This window comes from Nipponia nippon, unplaced genomic scaffold, assembly GCF_047370975.1.
Source record: "Nipponia nippon isolate SJK-2023a ecotype South Korea unplaced genomic scaffold, ASM4737097v1 scaffold_1, whole genome shotgun sequence".
Taxonomy (NCBI): Eukaryota; Metazoa; Chordata; class Aves; order Pelecaniformes; family Threskiornithidae; genus Nipponia; species Nipponia nippon.
This window is the reverse complement of record NW_028262290.1, coordinates 136,909,367-136,935,766: the sequence shown is the minus strand read 5'-3', so window position 1 is coordinate 136,935,766 and position 26,400 is coordinate 136,909,367. Positions and strand designations below refer to the sequence as shown.

At 40.6% G+C, this 26,400-nt stretch overlaps 1 protein-coding gene across 1 annotated transcript; it reads left to right on the top strand.

Moving 5' to 3' along the window:
- The first annotated feature begins 459 nt into the window (after positions 1–459).
- Positions 460–19,594, top strand: TMEM106B (transmembrane protein 106B). Its single transcript, XM_087774157.1, has 8 exons — positions 460–754; positions 4,023–4,244; positions 7,015–7,078; positions 8,337–8,496; positions 9,296–9,436; positions 9,528–9,577; positions 12,947–13,000; positions 13,757–19,594. The coding sequence occupies exons 2-8, from the start codon at positions 4,025–4,027 to the stop codon at positions 13,893–13,895; spliced, it is 828 nt and encodes a 275-aa protein (XP_087630283.1). The 5' UTR covers positions 460–754; positions 4,023–4,024; the 3' UTR covers positions 13,896–19,594.
- Positions 19,595–26,400: the final 6,806 nt, after the last annotated feature.

Sequence of the window (26,400 nt, the reverse complement as noted above, 5' to 3'; positions counted from 1 at the left end):
TCCTTGCTGGAGCATCTCGTTTCCCTCGGAGCACACTGCGGTGAGTTACTTCCACTGGAGCTACCAAACAGGGAACAGAAAATAACGATGGTGGCTGTGAAGGTACCACGAAGGAAACTCAAGTTGCGGAAAGAAAAATCCCCGCTTTTTTCCTGTGATTAACGCGACGCAGAGCTTATGCGGAGGAGGGGGGGCACACAACTGCAGGCAGAGCAGCGAACGGCCGCTGACAGAGAAACAGGGAGGGAAACAATCCGCGCTGCCCCCCGTCCCTCCGCGGCGCAGAGGGGCAGCGCCGAAGGATTCCCCTTCCCCTTCCCTTTGCTTCCACCCCTGCCCCTGGGGCCCAGGAGCACCTCTCACCCCTCCGCCCGGGCACCGCCTCACGCTGGGGACGGCGGTTTCTGCGCCATTCCCGAGCCTTCCGCCGACCGGGAGGGCGGGCACCCGGCGCGGCGCCCAGCGGCGAGGGGAACGGCGGAAACTCCCCGCGCCCCGGCCCCCGCGGGGAACCGGGCCCAGCCCTGCCTGCGGCCGGTAGCGGCGCGACGGGACGGGACGGGACGGGACGGGACAGGACGGGACCGCACGGGCCCGCAGCGGCACCGCCCCCCGCCGCCCCGCGCCTGCGCACGCCCCGGATCCGGGGTTTAGCGCCGGGGCGGCCGTGTCGCACCTGGAGCCTTCGGTTCTGCCGTCCGTGCCCGGCGCAGCCCGCCCTCCCCCGGCCCGGCCCGCGGAGCCCACGCCGCAGGTGGGGAGGGCCGCTCCAGCGGCGGAGGGGACCCGGGGGGCGGCGGCAGGCCTGTGGCGGGAGCCGGGCTGAGCGCGGCCTGTGGCTGCGAGGCCCTAGCGGAGCCGGGCGCCGGGCGGGGGGCCGGGGCGGATCGAGGGCTTCGGCGAGGCCCGGGCAGGCCCGCGACGGGGCCTCGCTTACCTCCGGGTGGCCGGGGCGGCTGCCCTCGCCCCTCCGCGCCGAGACCCCCGCCCACCCGCCGGCCGGGCGAGTGCAGGGGCCCCCCCGGGGCAGCCCGGCAGCGGCTGGGCTCCCCGGCCTTCGTCCGCGCCCGCCGGCTGGAAACTTCGCCATGTTTGCGAGAGCAGCTGCCGCTCGGGCTTGGCCGGCGAGAAAATCCGTACATCTCGGGGAGGTTCTTGCCTCCGGTGTTGTTGGCAGCGCCAGCCTGACCGAGCAGGCTGTGTCGGAGAGGCGGGTCTCTAAAGGGGTCGTGGAAGGCAGCACTGGAGGTGCCTGCCCGTGCTGAGCGAGCTTGTGACTGCCAAGTCATGGCCTTGCGGCTTTCTCTGTTTTGGAGGAGCTTGCGATGTTCGTCATTAAGCCACAGCTGATAGGGCAGAAGATGGTTGCGCTTAAAAATGTTTCGCTGTTTTGGAAAAGAAGTAGGTTTGTAACTTCAAGTTTATCTGTTTGCGTATAAGGGGTAAGAATGCCACCCTAACTCTGTGGAGAGGTGCAACAATCTAGTTTAACTCTGTAAAGTTTCCCTGAGTTTATAAACGTTTTTTTTTTTTTCTTCAAGCCTTGTGTGTAACTCGGGATGGGGTGGTTCTGTATGCCTGGGACAGTGTTTGGGTTTTGTCTGTATACTATCATGCTGCAGCGCCATAGCAAGCTGAAGGGCGCAGTCTTAAAGAAAAGCCGTTTATCACAACGTTTTTTAATTTACCAAACTCTCTCTAACAGACTGAGTTCAAGGGAACTCCAGACAAGTCCAAGGACACTTGAGTTTATACATCAGTTGCGAGGGAGAGACTGGGTCAAAGCACAGCTGTTAAGGAAGTCGGGTTTGTGACTATTGCTATTCAGCATGTGAATGCTGGATAAAAGAACAAAGTCTTCCTGAGTTTTGGTCAGCTGTAATAAGGTTCAGTGCTTGGTTGTGGGGGAAAGCATGTTGGAGGAACACATTTCACTTGAAGGTGGCTGGTTGTTTTCTCATTTGTGAACTGAGACATATCTCTCCTGAGTCTCTGGCAGTAGAATGACAGTATTCTAATTATTGAAGCTCAGGGACGGTTGGCATTGGAGGATACATCTGCATTAGTATTTTAATTCAAATAAAGAGTGTGCTCTTGGAATGAGTTCCCAGTCATCCTTGCTTGCTGCGCTTTGGTTCACATCACAGTGTCATCTGGGAATGTGTGAACTCTCTTCCTTTTGGAAGAAGCTAAAACTAGAAGGCGCACTTCAGTTATTGAGTGGGTGTTGTCAGTCTAGACAAGAGCTTGTATGAAATAAACACACAAAAATATGTATAGTGGAGATGTTGGATCCTGAATAACTATTTATTTTTACGGAGTTGCTGCTCATTCCATATTTAGTTGTTAATGTAGACATTGCCTGAGCCTACCATCAGTAGAGCAGATAAGTTGAATACAGGTGTAGCACAACAGCACCAGGGATCGATTGCCAAGCTTTCAGACCTAAAACTGTGACAGCTATTGCCTAAGCTGCAAGACTCAAGTTTCATAGCTTAAAGGGTGTAGGTCAGCTACAAGAAGAACAGTAAGCAAAAACCCCATGTGGAATAATCACCAACATTGTCAACAGCTTTTTCAGAAAATTTTTTTTCAATAGCTCAATAGTTTTACTTTTCAGTTCAACAATTTCCATTATTGAATGGCTCCCAAACTTAGAATGTTTAAAAAGTGCTGTAGCAGCATAAGAATAAATAGTTTTCCTTCTTGTAAGGGTTTAATGACTTAAGTGAATAAAATAATGCTGCATATTTGCTGAAACAGTGGCTGGGACTTCTTGACATTTGTTGAATTACTTTTCCCCTCCTACATTCACCTAGCACTTGTGGCAATATAATGAATTAATGTTGTGTTTGGGTTACCATCACCGTATTTGAGATCTTTCTGTTCTGCCTTGAGTGGTTGTTTGAAAACATTCTGACTTGTTTTGCTCTCTTAATCTTCCTCTTAGGTTTTCCTTTCTCAGTGAACCAGCGTGATAATTACTAGCAGCCACTTTAAAAATGCCACTTAGAATAGAAAAACTGAACTTTTGCATACTCTTTTTAAATCAGCCTGTTCCCCAAGACACCGGTGAATTGAGTGGCTGGTGTATCTGTGTGTTAAGTAACTAAAATGGGTTATGGGGATAAGCTGAACAACTGACTGCCACTGCTGTATAGGTTTATTTTTTTTAACTTTGAGTTTGTTTTCCACCTGTTGCAAATTAGGAAGGCTTCCACTTGCATCGCTTCATCCCAGCCTTTAGTTTCAAGTGTTCTGTGTTTCAAGGTAGTTTCAGTGTCATGGCTGAAAAGCTACAGTAATGAGAAAACTTTGAAATTTGCACAGGTAGCAAAAATGCTTTTGTGATTAATATTTTTTTATTTTTTAACAAGTCTTTATAAATGCTACATATTGGCAGCAGCTATGGTAAAGTAACTCCCATTTTTCCCTTGATTTTCCTGTGAATCAGTCCTCTTTTGGGTTAAAGGGAATCATCAGCTTAAACACCTGGAGATTTATTTTTCTAGCTTGGAAACTAGTAGCTGATTCCGTGTTCTCAAAACAAGTCCAACCTAAAAAGCTTGTTAGAATTGGGTCTGTAGTGTGTGTAGAATCCACTGGAAATTGCAGACTTACTTTCTAGAGCCCAGTCTTGAATTGTTTTTATGAAAAGATTAATGTGTTGTGTGAAAGTCCGTACAATAACAATCCTTTGAAAAGCACTGCTAGACTGTTGCAACCTTTTGCCAGCACTTGTACCGTTCTAACTTAAAAGCTTCTCATCGATCCCCCTTCAGCCTGTGCGTATTGAAGGATCTGAACAAAGCTCCCAGTTAGTTCAGGTTCTTACAGCTTGGGATTGACTCCAGCTTGACAGGGCCTTAGCACTTTGCAGGTCTTAAGGGATCTGAACAGAGGGCAGCAGGAGTCTTGTCAGAGTAATGACCATCAACTAACAGTTACCTGATGCAGTAGAATAAATACAAGCCATGTTTGAATCGTTCTCCCTGAAAACTTTCTTCTGACTTTTATTTTAGATATGGGAAAGTCACTTTCTCACCTGCCTATGCACACGTGCAAGGAAGATGGCTATGATGGAGGCACAGTGTCTGATAATATGAGGAACGGGTTAGTTCACTCGGAATCGCACAACGAAGACAGCAGATGTGGAGATGTATCGCAGTTTCCCTATGTGGAATTTACAGGAAGAGACAGTGTCACCTGCCCGACTTGCCAGGGAACAGGAAGAATTCCACGAGGTAAGTTTTCTTTATTTCTCTTTTTAACCTATAAATTTACCTCATAACCATCTGCAGTTGTAACTATAATAATCCGTAACAAATAGCTCTCCTAGTCAAGATGACGTTTTTTCATCTTTTTGACTTTTTAGCACTAAGCATTTTGCTATGATTACACTGGATGAGTGAAACAAATTGGGTCAGCTTTGGCTGTTACCTGTTTGGTCTTCTCTTTTCTGTACAATGCCAGTGTTCCTTGCTTCTCGGCTTTAAATTCACACATAACCCTAGCTCTTGCAAGTTGAATTTGCAAACGTTTATTTTTGTGACATTTTATTGCATCTTTTTTAACTACCTATTTTAAACTATTTGAATCAGTATATAACTTTGTAAAAATAGCTGCAAATACAGAGAGTGAAAAGTAGACCTGTGCTAAAACACCTTTTCCTCGATCATTTGTAGTGAATTTTCTTGCCCTCACTGCTGTCCGTGCCCCTCGTTTTCCTTTACCCTCCCTTTGTCCTATCTGTCCCTGCTAGGTGGAGGACCCCAGCTGGGAGCTGAACATATATAGGATCTCTGGCTGCCTTGGGAAGCAGTAGGCTGCACAGCATGAGTCTTCAGGCCTACCCGTTTTGTTTGCTTGCTGCCCTCATCCTTTACTTTTACTTTCCTTCTAATAAAACAGTCAGCTTTATTACACTTCTCTCCTATGTGATAAGCCACCTGAATAGCTATCTAGAAACAGACCTTTGAAAGGAGAATGCAGGATATCTGAAACTGGGGAAAAGGAGAGAGTGGCAAATGCAGTATGCTAAGGCACAGCCTTCTGCTTCAGCTGTAAGATCTTCCCCTTGACTGAGGGGAGGAACTAATGAGAAGGTTTTGTATTTGGTACAGCTTTGCTTCTACCAGAACTCTTACCCAAAGTAGATTATTGGGCGTAAAAGCTCTCAGAACTGATTTTGAACAGCAGCTCAGGAAAACTGACTGATGTCTGTGCCATATTGTCCTTGTATGTGTGCTTCAGTCAGATTAGGTTCTGGTATAGTTCACAAATACTTCTGTCTCACCTGTGAATAAGTGGCAGGGGCCACAGGATATTTAAATGGTTGCAGATACCATAAGAGATTTGTGTTTTAGCTGTTAAACTTTGCACTACGATGTATTCTTCAAGTACCTCTGAATTCAGCAAATTTGAAGTGTGGAAAAACTACACAACTAAAAATTATCTGAACCGAAAGATTATAGAGAAGGAAGTTTGTTCTGTTAGCTTGTTAACTTGAAATAGTTGATAATATCAATGGCAAGTTTTACTCAAAGTACTGCTAGCTAAAATGCAGTAATAGTGCAATTCCTGTGTTCAAAAGCTTATTTCTTTGGCTATAGGATTCTTGGATGTACTACTTAGACAAATCTGAGTTAATTAATTTATTAAACATTTTGCAGTAACTATTAAAAATGCATGTTGTCCATACATTCTAATGAACTAATGTGATTAAAGCTAGAACTTTACATAAATTATTAGAGCAAATAGGGCTGTCTTTAATTTTTCCTCAGTACTTCAGGGGGAAAAAAAAACATGTTTAGGTTTTTTTGAGGAGAGAGAGGAAAAATTAAGTGGTCACAGAATGACTGCATGACTAGTAGGGAAGACTAACACGTGGTACGATGGCTAAACTATAATAAACACATGAAATAGTGTTTTGCTACTTGGACAGCTTTAGCTTTTCAGTATGATAAAGTATGAAAGTAGGACTGTGCTGTTTTGTTCGAAGGTTGAAAATGCTTCATTCAAGTTGAGATGAAAATCTGTTTGAAATTGGTAGAGGTTTTTTGGAAGGTTGATGTTACATACTACTGCCTGGTTAGTTAGCAGGCTTTGCTCAGCTTAGTGATTCAGCATGGAATCTCTTCTAAGTGGTTGATTAGCTAAGTGAGAACGCTGGTCACGTTCTGCATTTGGCTTAAAAAATGCAAATCTGACTTGGTCTTGAGGCCTCTCTGTTCTCATATAGATGAATCTCAATGCCGTTTTCTTGTACAGCAAATAGCGAAAGCTGTAAAGGCAGACGCAGTCCATGTATTTTCAACAGCTCATCTGTGCTTTTGTGGTTTTTATTTCTGCTGTTAAGATAACCCCCTCTTAAAAATGCTGTCTAGTGAAGTAACTTGTTGCTTGGTCAAATTCCAGTAGATACTTTTTTTTGACTTCCAGGGTGCTACAGCTCAGTCCCATGAGAAATGGTTGTATATACCAGTGACTTCCAGAATGCAATGTATGTGTAACTTGGGTTGCCAAAGCCACCCAGATTGATACATGTATTTGTTTTTAAACAAACCTGACTTCTGCTTTTCAGAAAAGTACATGTAGAATGCCTTCTGGATCAGTTCTTACTGCCCAAGCTTCTGAATGGTTTTTCCCATGGCTTTATATGGTCTGGCAGAGAGAGCTGGAAGCTGTTCTGTGCCTCCATTTCTCTGGAGCAAATGGTGCCAGAGGCATGCTGCTTCCTGTGCATGTATGCAGCGCAGAGGCAGAATTTGTTGCTGTTTGGTCTCTGTGGGGTTGGTGTTTTTTCCTCTGTGTTGTGTAAGCCATGATCTATTTCAGAAAGTGACATAAGCTACAGAAGTATTCTACTTGGGCCTATCTGGAATTTAAATGTTTATCTTCAGTGTTTATTCTTTGGTGCCCTTAAGTTATAAGGGGTACTCTTGGTTTGAAGCAACCGCAACAATACTTATTCTTTGTTTGTCTAAATTCTGAAAGGGTGTTTTTTGTTTCCAGGGCAGGAAAATCAGCTGGTAGCATTAATTCCATACAGTGATCAGAGACTGAGGCCAAGAAGAACGTAAGTTAATAGTTTTGATACATGACTCTACAGTTAATTCTTCTAGTTAAAATTCGGCAATTTAAAGGACATAATGTCAAGAAGAATAAAAAAAAAATCACTGGAATGTTTTTTGCATTCAGTATTGAAAGAACCCTGCTCCTGAGTAATATCAACCTTAACCTCTAACTCTTGGAGCGTTATTTATTAACAGGTGTCCACGCTCCCATCACAGTATGTCTTACGAAGCTAAGTAATACTGTATGATCTTTTCATGTAGATATTTCTCTGAACATTACAGTAATTATGCAATTATTTCTCAATCTCAGTAGCATCTGAATTGATCTAAGCAGATACATCTTCAGTGTTAAAGTCTAAGTAAAGTGATAACTTCTTTGGGCCACTACTGCAAAATAAATCACCTAGAAATTCATTTGTAAAGCTCTGAGCAGCTAGCAAAAGCAACAAATTCATCATTCTGATACAGAATACTTAATTTTTTTTTTTTTCTGGTATCTACTTAAAGGTTTAATTACAGTGCTCAGGGCTGCTGCTTCTGTTTTTTGGGTTTTGTTTGTTTTGGTTTGGTTTTTTTTGTTAATGTTTGGATGTTTCTGTAGTAAGCAGAAATGAGTGCCAGGAAAAGAATACAATAACTTCACATAATACTATCCTGGATCATATATCTGATGTAACAGTAGTACAAATTTGAAACACATTATTTTAGTGTTCTAGTTTTGAGAAAATTGGAGCTGCAGCAGAGCCTTTTATTTGTGTATTTTTTTTAATTATCATACACACCTTTTATATTAGGTTAATTGTGAATTTCCTGTTCCTTAGCAGGAGTCTAATACTTTCTCTGAAAGTCTTTTATGACAAAGAATCCCATGTAAGGCATACAAGAGCTTTATTCTTCTTTCTGGGTGTGTTGTGCAAGAGTCCTGCAGAATGACAAATGTTCTGCTATAAATAAATCTTAAAGAGGAAGTGCTTGTGTTTTGAAGCACATAAATATTTACCTCTTCCATTTTCCTCTTTAAGTTACAAATGTTGGGATAACTATGTTTTGAAACTTGATTTCTGATGTATATACAAGAGTAACTTCTCTGTTGGACACAGATGTGAAGTGCAGTATAGCTTCTTTTTCCCCTTTGGAAGCCAGAAATAGACTGAACTAGTTGTATTGACTAGTCATGCTCCTTATCACTTAAAAGAAAATAACATGCCACTATTGTTTAATGTGCTTTTGACTCTGAAATGTGCTCTTTTCTTCCTCCAGAAAGCTCTACGTGACTGCTTCTGTAATTGTATGTTTACTACTTTCTGGGCTGGCTGTATTCTTCTTGTTTCCTCGCTCAATCGATGTTGAATACATTGGTGTGAAGTCAGTATATGTCACTTATGAACAGGGTAGACGTATAATATATCTAAATATTACGGTAAGTCTAGCTATCTGTTTGGGTGTTTGTAATGCATAAATGCAATGAGAGATACTACTGTGACAGTTTAATATATTAAAAATTGTGGTCTAGCCAGTAATCTTAGTTAGTGCCTTAAGAAATACAAGCAGATACAATGACCAGTTTGAAAAATGTGAGTGGACCTGCTGTGGCTGGTTCCTGTAGCTATAGCTAATAGAGATGTAGTTGCAAGCTACCATTGAGTCTTCTATTTCCATGGGAACAGTGACTTTGGAGTTCTCTGAATTATTTTTGGAATATGAATGAAATGTGGTGTGTGTGTGTATGTAGGAATGTTATTAAATGCTGTCCTGGTATTATGCATCTGTCAGAATTGGTTTTGAGGAAAAATGATTTCTTATCCACCTTAAAACTTAAAGTTCTTTCCACATGCTGCTTGACTTCTTGGTAATGCAGTCAATACAGGATTGCCTGAAGACTTTTGGTAGAGTTCCTCATTTTAAATAAAGCAAGGCAGCCATGGGAGAAAAGGATCCTGTGATAGCTAAATTTCCTGGAAGGAATAATTGAGGATAGGAAGAAATGGTCAGTATTTGCTGTGTAGGGAAGTTGTGCAGAAGTTTGTGCTGCTCAGTATATTCACAAAAAAAAAAATGAGAAAGGGGTTAAGTGTTGGTCCCTTCCCCCCCAGTCTTATAAGGCAGGAAAATATACTTGCATAATTTCAGGTATTACTGTCTCCGACACAAATTTAAAAATGTGTGCTCATCAAGATACACAGGATGGATCGCTGTTAATGTTTTGTTTTGTTTTTCAGAACACACTAAATATAACGAACAACAATTATTATTCTGTTGAAGTGGCAAATATTACAGCCCAAGTTCAGTTTTCAAAAACAGTTATTGGCAAAGCACGGCTAAACAACATCACCAACATTGGTCCTCTGGATATGAAACAGGTAAACAGGATAGGCTTTCAAAGTTGAATACGTGTTAATCTTGGTATCTAAATCTACTCATTTGTGTTTTAATTGCTTTTTTTTTTTTTAGATTGACTATATGGTGCCCACAGTCATACAAGATGAAATGAGCTACATGTTGTAAGTGTACTCATCTCTAAATATCACATGGGCCTTATTAAAAATTATGATGGTGCTAAAAATGACTTTTTTCAAAGTCAGTGGAAATGTATTTGCAGAGATGATGTGGCATTTTCTTTGTGTGTGTTTAATAGTACTGAAAAATACTCAAACTACGGTTGTTTCAACAGTCTCATATAGTGGCTTGCTGTACCTGGCTGTCAGCACTTTGAAAGGTATCTCTATCCCAGTGTTGTAGGCCTTGGCAATAGCTAGGACCCGCTGCTTTGGGGGACGGAAGTGCAGGTGTGTTTCCCAAACACATTCTCTACTAACTTTCCCACAAATTTCTCTGGTGGTAGAGGGAATTTGTATTTAATTCTATACAAATTAGAAGCTAATTTTTATTTCTTTTCTTCAGACCATGTGTATATAATGGTAAGCAGTATTTACAGCCTGTCCTTCAAACTTCAAGCCATTCTATTCATAGCTTCTGAAAGTTCATTTGACCAACAGACTACTAGCTCAGTGTATCTTGGTAACAAAAATAAATGTTGGTTCTCTTACACTGAAATGCAGACTGAGCAGAAAGAGTTAACTACCGAGACTTCAGGTCTGCGTGCAGTTCCAGTGGATGCCAGCCCCTTTGGGATGCAAGAGAACCTTATAGCTTTGAAGTGTTGGAATAAATTGAAATAGGTATGAAATAGCAAATTGGACACTAAATAAGCAGACAGTGTGGTACTTCTGTCCCTCTTAAAGGCATGTAAGTTAGCTTTATGTAAACACTGAATCCTGTGTATCTGCTCACCCTTTGGATGCAAGAGGAATAAATAAATATGGCCTTCATAGAACTCATGCTGATACCTATCTAGTCGTGCCTTTGGTGCAATAACGCATTGAAACTTCTTTCACAGTCACTAGCATGGCCTTAATTTCAGTAATGCTGCTGAGAGTCTGTTTCCAACAATAGCTGCAACTTTTAACTGTTAGCTTGTGACAAACCTTAGAAAAACCTTGGGTGACTTGGAATCTGTAGAGAGATGCGGACAGGTAAAAGCTGCTCTGCCTGTGGCCTGAACCAAATGGATTTTAGGCTCTTCTGCTTGATAGCTGCAGCCTTGGCAATAGTGAGGAGCAATGATGCGCTCGCTGGTCCAGTTTGGAGGTAGATTGTGCAGTCTTTGAGTAGAGGCAGAGAAACGTCAGTGCCAGTAGTCTGTAATGTGGACTCGCCCTCCTGCGGGACAGCGTTTGTGAATGCTACTATAAGAGCAGACTAATAGGTGATTTGTACGCATGTGAAAATATTCGTTGCTTCAGCACAGTGACACTAGGCATGGGCTATAACTATAGAAGTTTGTGTCAATTAAGGATCTAAGTTCTTGTACAGGCTGATACAGGAAGGTCCTAGTACTTGTCAGTAGCATGCGCTGGCTTTGTTGTGATGTGTTTGAAATGTACTAAACAGAATTTGAACCACACACAAAACTATAGCTGTTCATTTTCTCAAGATTTTCTGTATGTTACACAGTTGGTATTAGTTGACCTTCCTGACCTGCTGACAGTTACTGTTGTTGATGGGTTTCTGCTCTTTCACTGTGTTGTGAGTCTTGAAAGCCTGAGTTTGCTGTATGCAGCAACCCTGCTGACAGCAAGTGAGCTTCCTTAGTTTGAACACCCAGCCAACATAGCTTCAGCTGGCCTTAGTAGGGTTTTGTATTTGTTACTGTGTTTGGGTTTTTTCTCTGCACACAAATATTTCACTTTCCAGTGAAGGCCCTGGGATACTCTCTGTAATACAGACAGTATTGGGGGTTATAGCATAGGGGGTTGTACAGTGTTTCCCCAGCTAGTCAATTTAGGTCTTGCGTTAGTCATAACTAGCTAGTTGTTTGGATCCTGGAGAGTAGGTGTCCTGTAAAATCAGCTTAGGTTGAATACAGGAGATCTTAGAGACCTGAAGTGTCTGCATACAATCATCTGTGTTCAGCAGACCTGTATGATGAAATCGGCACCATAGAGGGCATTTACACCCATTTATTTTGGAGACCTGGCTCAATGTGGAGTTCACCTTCGGTGTAGTTTCCTAGCTACAGTTTTGTGCTGTGTGGTGCATTTAGGTTTTTTGTTTTTTCTTTTTGTTTGCTTGGTTTGTATGTTTTGGTTTTTTTAAAATAGATTTATTTTTCAGATAATCTGGACTTAAAAAACCAATATGTTGGTATTTACATCTCTGCTTGTCAGCCAGTATGTGCTGTTGGATACGAGCTGACTTTATGTTATGTTACAGGTTGTTTATATTTTGGATTAGAAAACTACAATAACTGAGAATATCTGGCATTATGGTTTAACTAAATCCTGTTTTAAGCCTTGCAGGCAAAAAAATCAAGATATTTGTCATTACTATAGATACCAGTATAAAACAACTTTTAATACTGAACTGTTTTATTTGTATTTTCATATAATTTGAATCACCTGTGTTAATTCACTGTTTAATACTTCATCATATGTTTGTTGGTGCTGGGGAAAAGAATGACGATGGCATGCAAATATTGTGGGTGGCTGCCATGCAATCTTGTTGCCCTGATCACATGCCTTTCATTCCAGAGCTGATAAATTTGTGACCAAGAGCAATTGATTTAAGGAGGTGGGGAAAAAAAGTATACACTTGCTCTGTATAACTGGTGCACATCAGAAAATATAAGTCTGAAAAGGTATCTTGCAGAAAAACAATAACTCTGACAATAACTTCAAAATCTCTGCAGATTGGTTAAATGTCATGTTGCATAATACGAAGTGGATGAGTGGAAAAAAAAACCAACCACCAAACTTTCCCAAGTTCTTCATATTTATTGAGCAAGAATTGCAAGCCCTCAAGACTTTTTTTTTTTATACAAATTGCTGCTTTTACATGAAAAGTTGCTGAAGTTGGCATAACATTGATCTTTTGTTGTAAATTTTCCTTTCTGTATATAAATTTGATAACATGAAGTGAAATTGCAAATTATGTCTATATTCCTTCATAGTTAGTCTTCATCAGTGATGAAGTGGTATTGATGTGCTTTAATGTAGTTGTTCAGGTTAACTTTGGTTAGCTTCTGAAAGGTGGAGTGACCATTGTCTCTAAGGACACTTTGTTGGTAAGCATTACATGTAAGCAAGCACATGTGAACATAGTTCACGTGAAAGCAAGACTATGTATATAAAAGTAGACCTAGGTGAGTACACAGTCACAGGGAGTGTTTCTGAAGAAGTATTTTAGTTGCCATTGCTAGCAACTCTGTAGTCTCTATATACACAGATAGCAGAATTACCACTTGAAGCCACAATTCTTGCTTTTTGGATAAATCTTCGTGCAAACCTAACAATTATTTTTCTTTTTTGCAGTGACTTCTGTACTTTAGTATCTATCAAAGTGCATAACATAGTAGTGATGATGCAGTAAGTATGGAAACTTCCTATTTGTTGGAAATTACTTTAAAAGCCATGCAATTCCCATTGAAATATTACTCAGGAATACTTAATCTTGGAGTCTGTCCATCGTAGATAAAATGAAATCAACTTGCTTTCTAGTGTAGTAGCTTCATAGTTCTTGAAACTGAACTGTGTCTTTCGAGAGGTTCTGGGAGTGTAAAGACACTTGAATAGGCAAAACTATTATTACTGTATCTGTTCTGCAGTTGGGCTGTAGCCATGGAGCTACTAAGGTCTGAAATACACAAACTCATTTCAAAATATCAGCCATTGTTCAAAAATTGCTGAGATCTTCATGATCTTGACGTGGCTACAGGCTCCTGGTACTCTGCCAGAGCCCGCTTTTCATGACTGATAGCATAAATAGCATGGTGGTTTGGTTGGGGGGGGGGGGAGCGTGGGGGGAGGAAAGAGGTGTAGACTGATTCTCTAATCATTATTTGCTTTCTCCTTGCAAAGCAAGGTATTAATGAGTAAACCTCTGCTTTACTGTCTTTAGGAAAAAAAGTCTGTGCTCAGGAAAGCAAATGTCTTTCATGGAGAAAATCTGTAGTGGTAGACTAGTATTGTTTTAACTTTATTTAAAACCTTCTTATTAGTATTACATATTTTGTTCTAAAGCTTTTTCCTGGAAAACCTGAGTAACATAGAAACACTGATCTATGGAATAGGGAACTCAAGTCGCTTACAAAACAAATCTCTCTTCTGTTTTGTCTTTTTAAGAGTGACAGTGACAACCTCTTACTTTGGCCACTCTGAGCAAATATCCCAGGAGAGATACCAGTATGTGGACTGTGGAGGAAACACAACCTACCAGCTGGGCCAGTCAGAATATTTAAATGTACTTCAGCCTCCGCAATAAAAGCACCTGTTGGTTAGTGTGGAATGACTGCTGTTGACGCTTGCAGAGATCCTTTGAATAGGACTGGTACTACATGAAGGGGAGAGTATGTGCATGTAAAGCATAGTGAACATGGTGACCTATTCACTTTAGATGCAAGGAGGGAAAAGGTGCAAAATGTATATACATGCACTTGTTAAATGTCGTGTTTTCCCCTTCTGTTTGCTTTCTATTACTGTAAGCACTTCTGTCAAGTTGTGTGGTGGGAGGGAGAGGGGGAATATCAGATTCTTGAACTGAATTGGGTCCTTTCCTTACAGTGTGGTACATCAACTTAGAGTAACTGTGTATGTCTGTGTTTAGGTGAAATGTAAGCATTTTAGAAAAACTGATACTCATAAATTTTAAGTTTATACTTCAGTTCTTGATATTTGACGATTGAAACTGACAGTATTACTACTTAATAACAAGATTACTTTGAGGTATCTGGGTTTGAAATTTCTATTAGTGAATCAGTGGCGATAGTTCTTTATTTTGGGATTCTACTTTTCATTTGCTGTACATGATTAGAGGTGACATGCAGTCTGTGAAAGCCAGGAAAGCTCTCATGGATGACACTATACTTGAATGTGCAAATTCTAGAATCTGGCATCTTTTCATTCATATTCCCTCCTGCTACCTCTGGGATGTTACAAGGAGAATGTTAGATTTAAAGTTGGGTTTAAAAACAAAACAAAAAACAACCCCCAGAATCATTACTGAAAAAGGAAGAATTCAAGACTTGAAAATGAATGGATAAAGACTTTGATGGTGTCATTCTACTTTGGTTTTTAGTAAACTTTTGAGTACAGCTACTAAAAGCAAGATTGTGCAGTTAGAACTAGGTGGGAAACTGTTTGAGCATGGGTTTGGGCACCTTAATGTAAACTTTCATCATTTTTATTGTTTTAATATACTGTGTATGTAAGCTACTTGTAAGTGCTGGTATGTTGAGGTGTGTATGTTTGGTGCACAGGCTCAGTAAGCAATGCAGTAGTTACCTGAATCTCCAGAGCACTCACAGTTCACATCAAAGTTATGTAAGGCAGAATAAAGCAATTCTTTCTGTAAGACTAAATGCTGATGTAATCCTGAGACTGACTTATAACAAAGCTATTAAATAGTTTCAGTAGGATAGTTTGCACAGTGAGAATTTCTGGCGTTATTATCAAACATGGTGATAGTAAATTTTGGGTCCAAAGTTGCTTGACTTCTGAAGGCTGACTGTTCTAAGGGTTAGGTACAAAACTTTTTAATTAAACTAGATTAGGATTGTTTTATTTCTGAATTAGATAAGATGCAGCGGTAAGAAGGTATTATTGAGACTGTTGCATTGTAATGAATAATATATTTTTTAAAATAGATGTTGCGGTTTTTATGCTGCCCATCTCCTGGAAATAAGCTATATAAAATGAATTAGCAATAAACACTATGGAAAAAGGCTACTGAGTAACTTCTTGCAACTAACAATCTCTTATGCTCCAGTACTTCAGTTAAGGTACATGTCTATATTACTCTTTTTTCTTTATTGGCCTTTCTTAGATGAACCGGACTGGGTGGGTGGGGGAGAGAATATCGGTGATGTAAGACTGATTTAAAATAAATTAAGTAACCATACAAAAAAAAACCTTCTCTGAATGCTATGAGCACTTACTCTGAATGTCTATGAAAAATGAACCTAAACTGTCAGTTTCACATAATTGTTGGTGAGATGAAGATGTCAGCTTTGGGCTTTGGAGAACTTCTGGAACTGGAATAGTCAGTTCTGATGACTTACTGTAGGTACATTCTGAAAATTATTCTTGAATCTGGGCACTTAAAAGTAAACATTCTTTATTACAGCTTACGATCATAAGGGAAACTAGTTCACAATTGACTTTAATCTTCCTAGAGTATAGATGAGGTTCAGTCCTGTGGCTGATAAAATGCCTACAGAAGCTTGTCTGATAGTCTGAAAATATATAGGTGATAACTAAAGACCAGGATAGCGGGGAGCTGGTTAGAAGCAGAGAGGTAAACTCTCCTATGTTATCTGCTGTGGAAAGATTTGTTTATATTGGAGGGTAGCAAGAGAATTCTGCTTTAAACTATGCCAGATCTGAAGTCAGCCAGCAAGTGATAGGGATTTTTTTTCTTCTAGGCTTAAGTATTTATACCTCGAGTGTTGGTTTTGTTTGTTTCGGGTTTGTTGTGGGTTTGGTTTTTTTAAGTAGAAAAAGAAGAAAACAGCTCTAGGCAGGTATTTACATCAATTTACAACATTTTTCTTCAAAGGATAAAAGGTAATCTAAAATAATTGGAATGGCACAATGATAAAATTATTTGGTGACAGCAAATGCTGCTTGAACAAGCATGGAGGGGGAAGGTTACACTGTTTATGCAGTGTTGAGACTCCAACTGACCTTTGAAAGTTTGTATTTTGCTCAGCATGTCTGCCATACTTAAATCTATGGACTTCACATTGCATGAAATGCTTGGTATTGGCTAATTTAAAATAAAGTATTATGAGTGGAATTAAATTCTTTCCATGTATGTGGCAGAAGGGGGAAGATACCACTCTTATTTTTAAAGTCTGTCATCTGGGATATGTAATGGATGTAGACTTACTGAATGACTAAGAGTTCTCACCTTAAAAAATAAAGGCTGGAGTAAAGATCCTATTGATGAATCATCAAATTAAGTCAGTTGCAAGGAGAATCGAAAGCCTAAGGTTCCGCGTGTGCTAGTACGTCCTTGCAAAACTGTCAGCATATTACTAACCAAACAAGGCAAGATTTTGAATTTACCTGCTTATCTGAAGAGATGTTATATTAAAATCAGTAGTTAAGACATCTGTTTGAATGCTTAACTTAGACTTGATTTCTGTGACTGAGCTTGGAAACATGCTAAAGGAGCAAAGGAAATCAGTATTAAGTCTTATAACTTTGTAAACAAGCTATGAGAATAGATCCAAGTGACAGACCTGTAATTATTTCACATTTTTTAATCTTGATTTTAAAATAAAAAAGGCAAGCCTTTCAGTTCACTGTAAATCAGTAAGTACAAATTCTCTCCAGAAGGTCAGCTTGAATTGTAATTTTTTCCTGGTTTGTTTTCCTGTGTGTAAGATGGTTTCTGAAGGATTTCTTCTGAAGTGATTCATATTTCACTTGTAACTTCCCCGTAATCTTCAAATACACCTATACTGGCATTGTAGTGTTGTGTTTCAAGGGATTTATTTCTAGTATAATTCTTTTCACTTGAATTCTTCATAGCAATTCCTGTCCCAAAACCTGTTGCACTTTAAAATGGAAGCTCTGTTAGTTACCTCTTAAAACAGTGGTCCAGATGTTGCACTGTAATGGCACAATTGAAAAACAAAACAATGTATTCTGTATAGAATAACTGTAAAATTTCAAAATTATAACTCAAGGTAAATTAATATGGAACACTTAAATGAGTAAAAATGTTGGCCATTTGGTCATTCTGACCTGGAGAACAAAATCATTTTACATTTTAAATATATGCTTTAAAAATAAATGAATGAATAAAGCCACCAAACAAACTCAAAGATCTAACCATCAAATATCCATTTGGAGAGATTTGAAGGGAAGCGCTCTTACTAAAAGATGTAGTTACCTGACACTTTCTCTTGAATTCCTGGTGTGGGGAAAAGCCTGTAGAAGCTCAGTCATAATTTGTTTACTCATTGTGATATTTAGGGGATAGTTGCTTCATTCTTAATCTTTTGTGAAAACAAGCATAACTGTCTTTTTCCTGTGTGGTATAGCTTTGAAGTTCTCAATGCACTTCTGATGTGTGCATGACCTTGATACTAACAATGTGGTGTTTATATTTTGCAGCCTTATGTTGGCAGACTTAAGTACATGCCTTAGTTGACTTTGCTCCAAATTGTCCTTGAAGTTCTGCAAGTGAATAAATTTTTTCATAGTAGTACATTGCAAACATGACTCTTGGCTTTTTAGCGTGTGGTGTTTAAAGCGAACCATTTAAGCACTGAACCTCGAAGTGCTTGGATTGAACTGTTAAGGTCTTTAACCATCTAACTGAAGTGTTGTGCCCTCGTGACGGAAAGGATGGTGCTTGGAGTAGTATGAGAGAGATTTCTAGATTCAGAAAATATTAAAAGAAAAATAGTGTTGTTTCTTATTCAGCATTTAAGGCTTCCTTTTTTTTTTTTTTTGTGGTGGTGATGGGGGGTTAGTTGTGTTTTGCTTTTCTTCCCAACCCCCAAATCTGTAGCGGCACTTCTGTCTGTTCCCAGGCAGCACCTTCTGAAATGGGTGACTTGTTTCAGAGTTGGGCAGCTATGTGAAGCTTCACATCAGTTAGACTGGACTTCGAAAGTTAAGAGAAAAGTAAGACTAGCAGTAATACCTCTAAGAACTAAATTTTTTACTTGCCACAACCCTAGCAATGCTTCCAGGCTTATTGTTATTTCTGAAAGGGAAGGACAAGTAATGTAAGTGCAACCAATGTAATTCAATAATAGACTACTGCAACCAGCAAAACATTTGTTAGTGTTGGCCCTCATCATGCCAAAAAATCCAGATTTTTTTTTTTTTTGGCTTTGGGGGGGTGAAGGAATATAAAACCCAACCAAAACATGTTGAAAACAATTTGGGTAAGGCAAAAAACATCCTGTGTTTGTCTACTTGAGAAGTCACCTTCCTATTTTACCTTTAGCTGGGGAATTCTGGTCATTACCAGAGGGGCAATTTGGGGTATTTTGTTCTGCTGCCCTACAGCTTTTGCCGTGCAAACCTGCTTTTCTACCTGTAGGCAGGCCTGTTGGACAGGAGCAGTTGTCTGCAAGGACAATTAAAGTTAGTGTCAGGCCCCACAGCGTAGTGTGAGACTGTTCGGTGGCAGTAACATACTGATCCTCATACTGTCCTCTTCCACCAACCGTCATAAGGGTCTTACAGCCTGGAGGCATATGTCTTCTGGGTAATGAAACTGCTTTTGCTTTGCATGGGCAGGGATATTTAGTGCCAGATGTGCAAGTATATTACGGTGCCTGAATATTTTGGGTCTGACTGTCAGTGATTTAGTTCTTTTTTTATTTTAAGGAAGCAAACTTAACCACTGTTAACATCCACTGTACAGAGTGTGCATATAATAACTTGAGATATGTATAGAAATACTAATGAGTGATAACTATTTTTGTAACTTAAGAATTGTAAACTGTTGTTCTTGTAACTGTAGCAAACAATCTATCAAGTTAAGCATGATAAACACTCTAGAAGTCAAGGGGTATTTGGGAATGACTTGTAGGACACAAGCTATCTTAATGTAAGTTAACTGGGACAAGGGATCTTGTTAATTAGAGGTTCAAAATCTGGACTTCATTATGAACATATGTTTCTAGACAGGATTGTTTGACTCGAAGAATGATATTAAATTTTCTATTAAAAAAAGCTTGGGTCATGTATCTCTTTTTTTTTTTTTAAATGACTTAATAATATTTTTCTCTCCTCCTTCCCTGTCTCCCACAAGTTTTCCCCCTATCTCCCCATATTTTTCCCACAAGCTTTCATGTATTTTCAATGGTATGATTTCAATTTTTCTAACTATTGGCATTCCATGATGTGAAAACTTTGCGATCTGCTTTTTTTTTTTTTTTGATACTATGTTTTATTGTGTTAAATCTGTAATAAACTGGAGTATCTGAAAGCTGAGCACCATATGTGAATGAATTACTGTTGTCTGATGGGACTACTAAAGTAACTGAATTAAAAACCTAGGGTGTTGTGCTGGCTTGACCCCAGCCAGCAGGTGAGCCCCCACCTCACCTGGGATGGTGGAGAGAATCAGAAGGACAAAAGCAAGAAAACTCAGGGTCAGGACAAAGACAGTTTAACAGGGGAAGCAAAGCTGTGTGCACACGGAAAGCAAAATAAGGCATTTATTGCCTATCAGCAGGCAGGTGTTTGCAATGGCAAGACAAACACCATAACCCCCAGTGTCCCTCCCTCCTTCCTCTTCCTTTCCCCAAGGTTTTATTGCTGAGCGTGATCCCATACGGAATATCTCTTTGGTCAGCTGGGGGCATCTGTCTTGGCTGTGTCCCCTCCCAGCTTCTTGACCACCGCCAGCCTGCTCGCTGAAGAGGAGGAGGCAGTGACAAAGGAAAGTGCTGTGCTGCAGGAGCACTGCTCAGCGTTAGCCAAAACGCTGCTGTTATCAATGCTGTTGCAGCCACAAACCCAAAACACAGAACTATATGGGGTGCTATGAAGAAAATTAACTCTGTCCCAGCCAGATGCAGTACAGCTATTTGCAAAGTTATTTTAAGGAACCATTATTGCTGAAAAGCTTTAATCTTGAAAAGCTGGACAACAAAGAAAATGGCTTTGAAACATTCATGATGTTCAAATGTTACAGGTAGTCTTACACAGGCGTTTTGGAACACCTTAGTGGGCCTCTTTTTTAAGGCTTCTCCTGTAGAAACCTAGTGTATATTCATGACTGCTACATTGGTTTTCTGGTATGGATAACTAATGGGAGTCTTAGTGTGGAGGAGTTTTTCTGGCTGTTTTGTTGCAGCTTGTGGATCTCTTTAAAAAGGCTTTTTTGTTTGTTTGTTTCTTTAAACTAAGTTTAGATGGGAAAATAATTACAGTCATGCTTGCTGTTTTCTTTTTCATATGGTCCTTTTTCTTTGCCAGAGTTGTCATAACCAGTGTCAAAGATTTCCTGTTTGGACAAGCCCTTTATTGAACACTATAAATTAGAGAAAAATAACCTTTAAGCAGTGTTTTGCTATGTATAAATAAGAGCTTGAACAGATGTGAAGAACTGCTTCTCTCTTGTTCTGCCTGTCCGGGGACAGGAAGGCAAAAGTATGTCTTCAGCAGTGAACAGTTTTATTTGATCCAAATACTTGAAACTACGTGGTTTGGATTCCTCTCCTGTTCGTTTTCCATCCGGAACAAGTAGAGGAGCACAAAGGCAAATTCCTACCAGGCAAATTTCAACCACCACCTTGTCTGTCTGGAGAGTGTGAAGAGGATTGAAAGGGAATACACTGACAGATGAGAGTAGGTAAACAAATGTGAATTTGGACAAATTTAAAGATCCAAAAATTGCTATTCTGGAACACCCAAAGTAGATGTTTTTGAGATCTAACTACTGAAAGGTCTGACATCTTAAAATGGCCCAGTTTCAAAGACCTGACAACAACAGAAGCTTCTGAAAGATCTTGGAAGTTTCCCTGGCTGGATGTAGGTTGCTTTCCTTTTACTTCTCAAAATTTCATACAGCTTTCTATATAACTGTGTAACTGAGCATGTATTTCAGATATGTTTTTGTGCTGGTAAGTTCACCTGAGAGGACTTCGGGTACACTAGTGATGAATGACACTAATTGCCTTCCAGTATGAAGATGATGTCTGTCTGGCAACTTAAGGAATACCAAATCACACATTTAATTTTGCTAGAAGTCTCTTGATGTCAGACGAGGTAAAGATCCCTCTACATTTTTGTTTTGATTTTTTCCCCTTTTTTTTTTTTTCTTCTCCAGGAATCCCGGCCTCTTAAGCCTCGCTCGTGTTTCCTGTGTATGGGTAGCAGGTGCCACACAGTTTAATGAGCTGTCATGGGCACTATGGAGCTGACACTGCTCCATAATGGAGCTGCTTTTTCATGAGCCAGTGAATCACCTCATACAGTAAAACTAGAACTTGATTAAGGAGCTTCGGCATCCCTGTAATGTAACATTTCACTGACTGCAGCTATGGATATCTGGAAAGTAATGATGTGTATCGTTCTTGAGGTCTTTAGGAAGTAATTCTTCTAGCAGCTCTAGCAACATAGTTGAGGGTGAGAAATGAATGTAATTTGCCTTTGTCTGACTTTTCTTCTGACAATCATACCACAAGACTGTTGTTCTGGTACTAGTCAGAGGAGTGATATAAGGGTTACCCTAATAAATGATATATACAAAAACAATAGGTGAAGACCGACTGACTGTTTTCCATAAGTTTTGGAACCTTATATGCTACTGGAATATATATATATAATTTCCTAAATGTTAAGTCTGTCTTAAGTAGCTTAGGTTTTGGGAATGTTAGTGGCTGTCTGCGTGGGGATCCGTTTAAGTGATTGAATTCACCTGCCGTAAACTTATGACCAAATTTTACATTCAGTGTGTTTAAACACATTGACACAATCAGTGCAACTATTTCACTTTCCGCACTGACGCTAAATTTGTGAACTTTTCATCAAATATATGCCAAGAAATGTTAAAATAAGCCTTAGAAGTCCAAAGTATTGCTGCAGAATATAGACTCCAAAACTTGTACTATCTACAACCGTTTTTGCTTGCTGCCAATCCTGGCTCAGAGATGGGGCAGAGTTGCTATTTCCATGCTGCTTTTAATGTGCTGTGTGACCTGACATGCCTGACTTCCTTCTGAACGATTTACAATCAGGAGATGATCCTGGTTACTTGGACATCTCTGCTGCCCCGTGTGGCATGCCAGGATCCAGCTCTTTGGTATTGGTAAATATTCTCAGGGGTCAGGACTGAAGTGTTGCCTTGTAGACTTTAGGAGGGCCAGCAGATTTAAGCCACTCTGATTTCTGGAAGTAAATCAAGCTGTTGTGTAAACATAACCCGGTGTCTTGTTCCTGCAGGTGGCTACCAAGCTTGCCTTTGGTTTGTTCTCACTAAAAATGCAAAATAGTAGGACAGAAGGAAGCTGAGACTTAGAAAAAATAAAATGTGCTAATCTTATGTTGCATGCTGACAACTATGCTGTTTGATATGCTAATACTTGAAAAATCCTATTTAAACTGAAAGCTGGGCTTCTCAAACATGGGAGGGATTCAATTTCCTTCTCAAAAGAGCTGTAGAAATTCTGAATACAACTGAAGGTTACTTAGTAACCTTGATGAGACCAGCTAAACCCAGGGGAAGGAGTATGCAGCGTCTTTTATTTAAAGAACTGAAAGAACCCCCCTGGCCCCTAAGGCACCCCCCTCCAAAAAAAAAAAAAAAAGCAAACCCAAAAAACCCCACCACTATTATTGCCAATTTATTTGTGGATTTAACTGACTGCTACTTACAGTGCAGTCTGAGGCACCCTAGTTTTCATTCTGGTGCTGTTTAATCTTTTTTTTTTTTTTTTTTTTGCAGATGGAAACGCAATCTGCCGAGGTCGGCGTGCGCTGCTGCCTCCCCTCAATAGGTGGTGCCAGGAGCCTGCGGCTTGTGCCGGTGGCAGCAGCCTCCTTAGCGAGGTGTGGGTGTAGTTCAGGTGATGCTTGAGGAGCTGAAGGGTGCTCCCTGAGGAAGGGAACCGGGTCAGAAGTGTGTGTCTGCTTCCCAGCCTTTCACTGGCCACCCCGCCCCAGCATTTAAGTGCAACCAGAAGCAAAAATAACCTTCCACAAAAGAGCAGGGCTGTCCCGGTTGGACTGTTCAAGTGAAATGGAGTTTTAATCTAATAAATCCAGTATATGACTTTCATTCTGAATGTGTGAAATATTCCCATTCAGAGGTCTATTTTGGATTTTAAATGTAAAAGACCTGAGTATGTATTAACTGATAAGCAGTGAGAATAGAGTGTTGATGCTGAGACATTTAATTCAGTGAAAAAGACCTTGAGCAACCCCTATTTGTGTCTTTGTAGCTACTTAAGGCTTACCAAACTCAGAATCAGTTTTTCAGATCTGTTTTCTTGCTCTTGTTGTGGTGGCCTGGTAACCACAGTCTACTTTGACATTCAAACTGAACTGTTTGGGTTTGTTTTTTTTTTTTTTAATCTGTTATTGCCTGGTTGTGCTCCTACTGTGTCTGCTCTCTGCCTATGGTATACCAGCAGTGAGTCAGTGGTACTGATGACGGGCTTTTTCAGAAGCCTAGAAAAACGCTGCAGAAAAGTTTGCTGCCAGGGTAGGCTGTGGGCTCCTTCATACTCAGCTCACTGTCTGCCAACACCCCAGGCCCTTTTCAGCAGAGCTGCTCCCCAGCCCCATGGTGCCCAGGCTGTCTCGTTGCACGGGTTATTCCTTCACAAGTGCAGGGCTTAGCGTTTCTCCTTCTCAGATTTCATCAGGTCCTTGTGGCACATCCCTCCAGCCTGTCCAGGTGTCTCTGAATGGTGGCAGAGAGTGGCCTTGTGTGGTGCATCGACCTTGGCTGGATGCCAGGTGATCACGAAGCCACTCTATCAGTCCTGTCCTCAGCAGGACAGGGATGGGGAGAAAATAAGACGGAAAAAAACTCGTGGGTCTAGATAAAGGCAGTTTAATAAAGCAAAAGCGAAGGCCACGCACGGAAGCAAAGGAAAACAAAAAATTAATTCTCTACTTCCCATCAGCAGGTGATGTCCAGCCACTTCCCAGGAAGTAGGCCTTCAGTACATGTAGTGGTTGCTCTAGAAGACAAACGAATACGCCCACCCCCCCTTTTCTCTTAGCTTTTATTGCTGAGCAGATGTCATATGGCATGAAATAGCCCTTTGGTTAATTTGGGTCAGCTGTCCTGGCTATGTCCCCTCCCAAGATCTTGCCCACCCCTGGCCTACTGGTGAGGGGGGAATGTTGGAGAGCACCTCGATGCTGTGCCAGCACTACTCAGCAGTAGCCAAAACACTGGTATGTTATCAATACCTTTCTAGCTACCAATACACAGCACAGCACTATGAGGGCTGCTGTGGGGAAAATCAATGCCGTCTCAGCCAGACCCAATACACCTTGCAGGGGCGTCAGCCGATTCTCCCAGTACCCCCAGGTGCAGAAATGTGGAGGGCGAGTCTGTGCCTCTGAACAGCAGCGAGGGGCAGAGCATGTGGGGAAGCGAGTGCTGGGTTAAAGGCTCTGGGCTCTCCTACCACCAGGAAGGGTTTTCCAAACCCTTTCAAGAGACACAGGACAGGCAGGATCTGGGACCTTCTAGTAACTGCTGTGATACTTTTTGGCCTTTTCCCCATCGCCAGCTGGGGGTTAGGAGTGGGAGTCCAGGGTCCCTTGGGAAGTCTGGAAGGGAGATCTGAGCTGGCTGGGAGCAGGGCATGTCTGTGCAGATGTCTGCACATGGTTTCATGCTCACTCAGCATGCACTTATTTTGGATAACCTGGGACCTCATAGCTGTAAGATTTGTCTGTATGGAAATATATTCTCTGCTTGTGCTCTCTACCTTTCCTTCCTAAAAATGTTCTCTTCAAGTTGGTGAAAGGGAAAGAGTCCCAGTAGGAATATTTCAGATAACCAAAACTGATTGCCAAAGCATGCACTGGCTTTCAGGCAGAAATGTTGGAATTATACAATTATCAATTTCAAAATGAAGCTGTAAGAGACTGATGTAATATTTTAATTCCACATTAATCAGCATTACCTGTTATCCTGCTGAAACCATGACCCTTGACTGCCTCTGAATTCAGCAGGTTTGGATCATTCCTAAACCTAGACCTGTGCAAGGTCACTATAAATCAATGGGAGGGGATGGTACCAGCACAGCGATTAATATCACTACCATTATATTAACACGAACATTGGTAGGATCAGATAAAGGTGTGTTAGACATAAAGGTGCTTATGTGAGATACTCTGTTCAGACTTCTGGACTAAGAAAACATTGTTAAGAGATGATCTTGGTTAAAAACAATAGCTGTGGACTCTGTCCCTGGGGCACCTCTGCTGTTACTGAGGCAGCTCCAAGACCTCATCACTATGCATGTTTCCCTTAATATGTCAGAGTGATGGCTTTAAATACATATTGTGGTATAGAGTACTAATATATAAAAAACTTTTTGCATTGTGCAAATGTACTTATCTTGGTATCAATTTCTGACCCTGTTCTTCTTCATTGGTATTTTAAAGTACATAAAATTAATATTAAACTTTGAAAGGTACTTTGGGCTGCTACCTAGGGAATGAAATACAGGAAGTACCTGTTCAGACTTTTGAGTTTTGCCATATGATCATCCTTAGATAGCAAGTTGTTAATAGTACATTGAGAAACCTATCCCATATTCAGTCTCAACACATGCCTGGGAAAATCTTATCTCTCAGACGTGCCTCCCTGTGTAGTTTTTAGCGCACTCACATAGTAGACTTGAAGTTTGTATCTAGTAATTTATTTAAAATCAGATGTGTTGCTTAATGGCTCGGACCCAGCATTTGAAACCAAAAAAATTCCTGAATTCATACCCAGGCTCTCAAATTGTGACCTTTAAAGAGCAAACTGCCTTACTTATTTTAAAACTGCAGATATTCTTACCCCTTCACTACAGAGAGACTTATTAGGATATAATATCTTCAAGATGTGTATGTAAATCATCACTGCGAATCAGATTTTGAAAAGCAATTTTCCCATGGTATGAATAAGAGTATATTTGCGAGTTACGTCGTGTACCAGTGTATCTGAAGTGGCATCTATTTTCTGTAGACACTTAACTTTGTAGTAAATGGATATCTGGTCAATAAAAATAGCCTGGGGTGACTGAGTCATTTCTTAATAGCTGGGGGAGGGGAAATTT